Source organism: Aedes albopictus, chromosome 3, assembly GCF_035046485.1.
Source record: "Aedes albopictus strain Foshan chromosome 3, AalbF5, whole genome shotgun sequence".
NCBI lineage: Eukaryota > Metazoa > Arthropoda > Insecta > Diptera > Culicidae > Aedes > Aedes albopictus.
This window is the reverse complement of record NC_085138.1, coordinates 226,583,713-226,591,657: the sequence shown is the minus strand read 5'-3', so window position 1 is coordinate 226,591,657 and position 7,945 is coordinate 226,583,713. Positions and strand designations below refer to the sequence as shown.

The 7,945-nt window shown below is 45.5% G+C and overlaps 1 protein-coding gene across 1 annotated transcript; it reads left to right on the top strand.

Annotated features, from left to right (window-relative positions):
• Positions 1-204: 204 nt before the first annotated feature.
• Positions 205-6,157, top strand: LOC115269384 (phospholipase A2 hemilipin-like). The gene is made up of 3 exons (XM_029878057.2): positions 205-1,534; positions 5,782-5,928; positions 5,996-6,157. Exons 1-3 carry the CDS (start codon positions 1,059-1,061, stop codon positions 6,132-6,134), a joined length of 762 nt encoding a protein of 253 aa, XP_029733917.1. The 5' UTR covers positions 205-1,058; the 3' UTR covers positions 6,135-6,157.
• The last annotated feature ends 1,788 nt before the right edge of the window (positions 6,158-7,945 follow it).

Here is a 7,945-nt window from a genome sequence, read left to right as displayed (position 1 = left end):
GCTGGGCTCAAGCGCCAAAATAACTTATTTTGGTATTTTGTAGGTATCGATAAAATACCTCAACGAGTTATTGGTTAGGTGTTGAGGACTGCTTGAGGTATTATTCAGTTATGGAAAAATCGCTGTTTGCATGGAAAAATTGCTGATTATTATTTAGGTATTGGCATACCTGATGTCATTATTCACGTGTTATGCACACAATATACACCAAATATTATTTAGGTATTTTACTTCTTATGCAGGGCTTTTTAATACCTCATTCAGGTTGTAGGTATTCAGTTTTCCATACCTGAATTTGATATTTTTCAGCTATTTTCTTCTGCTCGGATGGACAAGTTGCATTCAATTTTCGGCTTTTCTGTTGACCAGTGTAATCAAGCTTACTATCATTTGATTACATTACTCAAGTACACTTAAGTCCCGATTGATAGTTTACTGAATGAACTAATGTATCTACGTGGTTTTGTTCTTTCAAAGTTGAAATTTAAATTTTGAAAAGATATCGCACCGGCTATGACCTCGAGGTAGACCATCAGCTGTCTTCTCAAATCAACACATTTCACCGAAATATAGACGCACCACCAAAACCTTACACGCCACTTGAACCCACGAAACCTGCGAACTAATAAGCCAAACACATCTCGCGATTTCAGTTGGCTGGGAATAGAGACTTATCTGTAGAGGAAATACGTTCTTACATACGTAGGTACCTGCCCGCGCTCGTGCCAGGGAAGAACAGACGCAGCTCGGCCGGCTGTAAGGTGCGACTATAGGGCTACAGCTCAATAGTGATTAATTCATAAATGTTGATAAAACTGCGAGGTCTTCCCGCAGCGGAGGCCGGTCTGGTGTAGTACCTATAGGTACACGCTTCTGACGGCCTGGGCGATGAATTTTGAGTGAGCGACAATATTTCTCCAGTCTGGCGACGCTTGAGTAGCTGAGGAGACAGCTGATTTGTGCAATGTTATAAAAGCTGCCAGTGGGTAATAATTCATATCAGTTCATTATCACATGCGGTATAGGTTGTAAACGTGCTTACATTGATTTTGGGGAAAATGCAAATTATTTTATTGATTAGTTCAATTATAGTAATTGAGATTTTTTGGATTGGCAAGGCGGATAGGAGTTATGAGACAAGTGAAGAATTTGAAGACCAGTTGAACTACTTTGGAAGTGTGGAAATTCTCAACAGTCTTCTGCAGGACTACGCGTCCGTTGAAAATCAGTGGATCACTCCAGAATATGAGCAATTTGACCGAAAAGTGATAAACTCACTGGAGAACCTTGTTGCTCAGGCCTATGAGAATGAATCTTATAATGATCCAGTGAGGCAATCGAGTACGACAAAAGTGTTAACAAACTTCTGCGGGCCTGGTAATTGGTCTATCAATGGCGAAGTTACACAAAATCCATACTTCCGCGATATTGATTTATGTTGCAAGAAACACGATGAGTGTCCCGATTACATTGTGAAAAAGAGGGATTACGAAAGATATCCAGGATTGCCTTTCAAACCGCAGTTGTTCACACGGTGAGTCACATGGTGAGGGGCACTTAGTTTTCTATTATAGTAATATAATGTAATATTTCTTATGAACAATGGATTAGTGTTCTGTCTTTTCGGTTCGAGTCTTCTACTCCAGTTAAACGAATGTGTCATCCTGTGTTTTGAAGTTAAAAACATGCAGCATTACGAGAAAACTGTAAAAAAATCTGCTGTATTAGCTTTTCAAAGGGCCTATGGAAGAAGCAGCAGAACGGTAAACACTTGATCAATTGTCCAAGGGCGCATTCTACGCGTAGCCAAACTAAGACATCAAAACCGTCATAAAAGACATTTGCCGGACATTGCCGGGCGAGGGTTAGCTCGATATAAACCCTCTACTAGATTGCTGGAGTACAGTAAAAGCAACTATAAACAGCGCAGCCGAGAGCACCGTCTGATATACGTAAAACGGAGTCGGTGGAACCAATAGGTAGTACCTCGGCTACAGCACTAGGCTTCGCGACTCCGAATCACAGAAATGACTGGTACGACGGCGAATGTGAACAGTTGAAAAACGAGAAGAATGCAGCATGGGCGAGAATGCTGCAACACCGTACGAGAGCGAATGAGGCACGTTACAAACAGGCGCGGAACAGGCAGAACTCAGTCTTCCGGATGAAGAAGCGCCAGCAGGAAGAACGAGATCGCGAAGCGATGGAAGAGCTGTACCGCGCTAAGGACACACGCAAGTTCTACGAGAAGCTGAACCGCTCGCGCAGAGGCTTTGTGCCACAAGCCGACATGTGCCGAGATAACCACGGGAATATTCTCACGAGCGAGCGTGAGGTGGTCGAGAGGTGGCGGCAGCATTACGATGAGCACCTCAATGGCGACGTTGCAAGTACCGAGGTGGCGTGGTAACAGATCTAGGAGTATGTGCACAGGACGAAAGACTTCCGGCCCCTGACCACCAAGAGATTGAGGAGGAGGTTGGTCGGTTGAAAAACAACAAAGCCGCTGGAGCAGATCAACTACCAAGCGAGCTTCTAAAATACGGTGGAGAAGCACTGGTGAGAGCACTACACTGGGTCATTACCAAGATTTGGGAGGAGGAAGTACTACCGGAGGAATGGATGGAAGGTATCGTGTGTCCCATCTACAAAAAGGGCGACAAGTTGGATTGCGGGAACTACCGCGCGATCACACTACTGAGCGCTACCTACAAGATACTCTCTCAAATTTTATGCCGCCGTCTATCACCGATTGCAAGAGAGTTTGTGGGGCAATATCAGGCTGGATTTATGGGTGAACGCGCTACAACGGACCAGATGTTCGCCATCCGCCAGGTGTTGCAGAAATGCCGCGAATACAACGTGCCCACACATCACTTGTTCATCGATTTCAAATCGGCGTATGATACAATCGATCGAGAACAGCTATGGCAGATTATGCACGAATACGGATTCCCGGATAAACTGATACGGTTGATCAAGGCGACGATGGATCGAGTGATGTGCGTAGTTCGAGTATCAGGGACACTCTCGAGTCCCTTCGAATCTCGCAGAGGGCTACGGCAAGGTGATGGTCTTTCGTGCTTGCTGTTCAACATTGCTTTGGAGGGTGTAATAAGAAGAGCGGGGATAAACACGAGTGGGACGATTTTCACGAAGTCCGTTCAGCTGCTTGGTTTCGCCGATGATATTGATATTATTGCTCGTAAATTTGAGACGATGGCGGAAACGTACATCCGACTAAAGAGTGAAGCCAGGCGAATCGGATTAGTCATTAATGTGTCGAAGACAAAGTACATGATGGCGAAGGGCTCCAGGGAGGAATCACCGCGCCCGCCACCCCGAATTCATATCGACGGTGATGAAATCGAGGCGGTTGAAGAATTCGTGTACTTGGGCTCACTGGTGACCGACGACAACGACACCAGCAGAGAAATTCAGAGGCGCATTGTGGCAGGAAATCGTGCCTACTTTGGACTCCGCAGAACTCTACGATCGAATAAAGTTCGGCGTAACACGAAGTTAACCATCTACAAAACGTTGATTAGACCGGTCGTCCTCTATGGGCACGAAACATGGACCCTACGTGCAGAGGACCAACGCGCCCTTGGAGTTTTCGAACGGAAGGTGTTGCGTACCATCTACGGCGGAGTGCAGATGGAAGACGGGACTTGGAGAAGGCGAATAAACCACGAGCTGCATCAGCTGCTGAGAGAACCAACCATCGTCCATACTGCGAACATCGGGAGGCTACGGTGGGCGGGTCACGTCATCAGGATGTCGGATAGCAACCCGACTAAAATGGTTCTCGAGAGTCATCCGACCGGTACAAGAAGACGTGGAGCGCAGCGAGCTAGGTGGGTCGACCAAGTGGAGGACGATCTGCGGACCCTACGCAGAGTGCGGAACTGGAGACAAACATCCATGGACCGAGTGGAATGGAGGCGGCTCCTATGTACAGCAGAGGCCACCCCGGCCTTAGCCTGACCGGTAAGGTAAGGTAAGGAACCAATGGTTAAACGAAGAGTGTAGAACGATTTTGGAGGAGAAGCACGCAGCGCAGACGATCATGCTCAGGTTGATACTCGATAAAACGTGGAACAATACAAACAGAAGCGAAAAAAGCATGCCCTGCTCTTTCGGGAGTAAACAGGGCGTCTGGGAGAACCAAAGTGCAAGGAAATGGATCTGCTGTGTCTTCCTCAAGAAATACGTCACTAGCAGACACTCAACGTATTCCGCAACGTGCCACGAACCGAAATCTGTAGTGATAAAAATGGGAGCCTCCTGACGGATGGACTGCGGTGACGTGATTGAAAGGTGGTAGCAGCACTCCGATGAGCCGGCTGAAAACCCGACTGCTATCCCAGATGGAGGGAAGTTATCGAGCCGGCTTTAATTATTGACAGCTGGTCGACAGATCGTCATCGTACGGCAAATCCCCCGGAAATACCGTAAATATTAGGTTCCAACGTATCGGCTTTTCTGGGAAGCTGACCTGACTGATCAAAGGAAATATGGACGGCGTGCAAAACTTAGTAAGGGTTTTGGGTGAATTGGGTACTGCGATAAGGTGACAGATTCTCATGCCTACTCTTCAATATCATTCTTGAAGGTGTGATGTAACGAGGTGAGCTAATGACGATCTGCTGCGGTGTGATGGAGAGTTGTGTGTAACGGCGAAGGATAAACAAGAAGGTCTTTGCTCTCTATGGCGAACTCAGCATACAGAAGGTGATCAAAGATAGAAGGATACGGTGGGCAAATAAAAATGGCCGGGGTTCGTGACGTAGTTGGTCTCACGTTCACTTCATAAGCGGATGGCCACACAAGTAACATTTTGATGGTCAATTAGTCTTTTAGAGATTTTTAGAACCGTCATAGAGCTTAACACCTTGGTGGAGGAAGAATAAAAAGCGTGCAAAGTTTGTATTTGTATCAGATCCAGTTGGTACCTACGGACCGATAAGGCACAGTTACAGGTGGCGCAGATAAACATTAACACCTTTTATTTGGGTTTTATGATTCTACCTAAAACCTCTTCAAGTCTATTTGACTAAAAAAAGTTACTAGGACATGGATTTGATTACCAGCTCTTGCAATTATTTCTTCAGTTTATCTACCCCTCAGAGCGACTAACACTGAACCTCCTGAACGACTACTCTCAATGGACCCCTCAATCGGACTGAAAAAGAAACAACAGCCATGCATTAACATCCTCGTGCTCATCATTCTACTATGAAAAGAGTAGAAAAGTGAAGCAGCACAAAGCAATCAGTTCGATATAGTAGAATAGGATACATTCAGGCGTAGTACAAAAAGTGAATGCTGCCAATTTTAGTAATTGCTCACGTTGTTCGCTAGTGGACAATAAAGCTGTAAAATGTAAGTGAGGAAGTGGTGGAGGAAGAATAAAAAGCGTGCAAAGTTTGTATTTGTATCAGATCCAGTTGGTACCTACGGACCGATAAGGCACAGTTACAGGTGGCGCAGATAAACATTGCGAACCACTAGTTGTCTCTTTTGTTCTACCCCTCATCTAATGCAACTCAATTAGTGATATGTTTATTTGCGCCACCTCATTGCCTACGGACTATGGAACTACAGCGTCATGGAAGATGTAGAGCAGCAGCAACAGACCGTGTATTGTGGATTATAAAATGGTTGATTCTTTGTTGAAATTGAATGCTTTTACAAATTAATTAAGATTTAATAACTGAAGATTTATACAACGCTTCTAGATTAAATTATATATACATGATTCATCTCATCTTCGCATAGGTTACGATGCAGTTGCGATGCGCAGTTTTTCTCCTGTTTGCGAGATGTGGCAACGTTTTTCTCTTACGCCGTGTCGTGGATCTACAGCAAAGCCCAAGCGTTCTGTTTCGAACATGAGTACCCGGTGGTGAAATGTACCCAGTCTAGGTATTGATATGTGCACGTATTCACTGAACAAGACATTATGTTACGGCTTGTACTTCTCTCATTTCAGAAACGATGGATTTATTTCCACAACACGGTGCCTTGAATATCTAGTCGACAACTCAAGTCCTAAGAGCTGGCAATGGTTCAACATACCTCATCTGAGTGCAAACTTGACTTGTTTTCCTAGCGTTGTAAATCAATATTAATATGAATATTCAAACGAATGAAATTATACTTACTTTTAGTTCTGTGCGCCAAAGGGAATGATCACCATCCTGGGCGATAGCCCGTTATCGTCTTGACCTGTGGCTTGGTCAAGTTTCTGTCAACTTCTTTTACCTCTTTGCTGAGGTTACGCCGCCATGACTTCTTGATCTACCTTTGCCGCAATGTCCTGCTGGGAACCAATCTAACGCTTGCTTGTAGATTTCTTTCCCGCCCCAAGCCGAGTGTGGCCGACCCACCTCCAGTTTTGTTCCCGAATTTCTATAGCCAACGGCTTTTGATGACATCGTCTCCATTTTGTGTATCCAGTTCCGCACTCTTCGCAGGGTCCGCAAATTTTAGTCGGGTTGCTATCCGACACCCTGATGACGTGACCCGCCCACCGTAGCCTCCCGATTTGTGTGGTGTGGACGATGGTTGGTTCTCTCAGCAGCTGGTGCAGTTCGTGGTTCATTCGCATTCTCCAATTCCCGTCTTGCATCTGCACTCCACCGTAGATGGTATGCAGCACCTTCTGTTTGAAAACTCCAAGGTTGCGTTGGTGTCCTCTGCATCTTTCGACAACCGGTATAATCAGAATTTTGAAGATATTTCACTTCGTGTTACGGCAGACTTTATTCGATCGTAGAGTTTTGCAGAGTCCAAAATAAGCCCGTTTGCCTGCAACAATGCGTCTCTGCATTCCTATGCTGGTGTCGTTGTCGGCGGTCACCAGTGAGCCCACGAATTCTTCAACTGCCTCGTTTTCAACGGACTTCGTTAAAATCGTTACACTCGTGTTTATCTTCGCTCTCTTGATTATACCACGCCATTGACACGCCTATATCTATAGCATGGAGTGACAGTAGTGACATTAGGGGCCCAATTTCGTTTGATCAACACATTTTGGGGCCGTTTTAACAAAAGAGATGTTGACAACAATGCCTGTCAGTGGGTTGGATTATACCCTCTAAAAGTCTAAAGCAATGTTGAACATCAAGTACGAAAGACCATCACCTTGCCGTAACCCTCTGCGAGATTTGAAGGGACTGGAGAGTGTCTCTGATACTCGAACTACGCACATCACTCGATCTATCGTCGCCTTGATCAATCGTATCTGTTTATCCGGGAATCCGTATTAGTGCATAATCTGCCATAACTGGTTTCGATCGATTGTATCATACGCCAATTTGAAATCGATGAACAACGTTGTATTTGCGGCATTTCTGCAACGCCTAGCGGATGGCGAACATCTGGTCCGTTATAGCGCGTCTAGCCTGATATGAGCCATTTTACGAGACGTTTCGGATCAGCTGATCGCTCATTTCATGAATGAAAAATTGACAGTAGGTTGCGCCCAAGCCTTGGCCCAAGCCCGTGAGTGTTAATATCAATATCAACACTGTTGTCGTTTCGTAAAATAGACTATTGCCCCACGAACTCTCTTGCAATCGGTGATAGACGGTGGCATAAAATTTAAGAGAGTATTTTGTAGGCCGCTCTCAGTTATGTGATCGCGCGATAGTTCACGCAATCCAACTTGTCGGTTTTTAGTAGATGGGACATACGATACCTTCCATCCATTCTTTCGGTATTACTTCTTCCTCCCAAATCTTGATAATGACCCAGTGTAGTGCTCTCACCAGTGCTTCTCCACCGAATTTTAGAAGTTCGCTTGGTATTTGATCTGCTCCAGCGGCTTTGGTGTTTTTTCAACTGGCCAACGTCCTCCTCAATCTCTTGGAGGCTAGGGGCTGGAAATCTTTCGTCCTGCGCACGTACTCCTAGATCTGTTACCACGCCACCTTCGGTG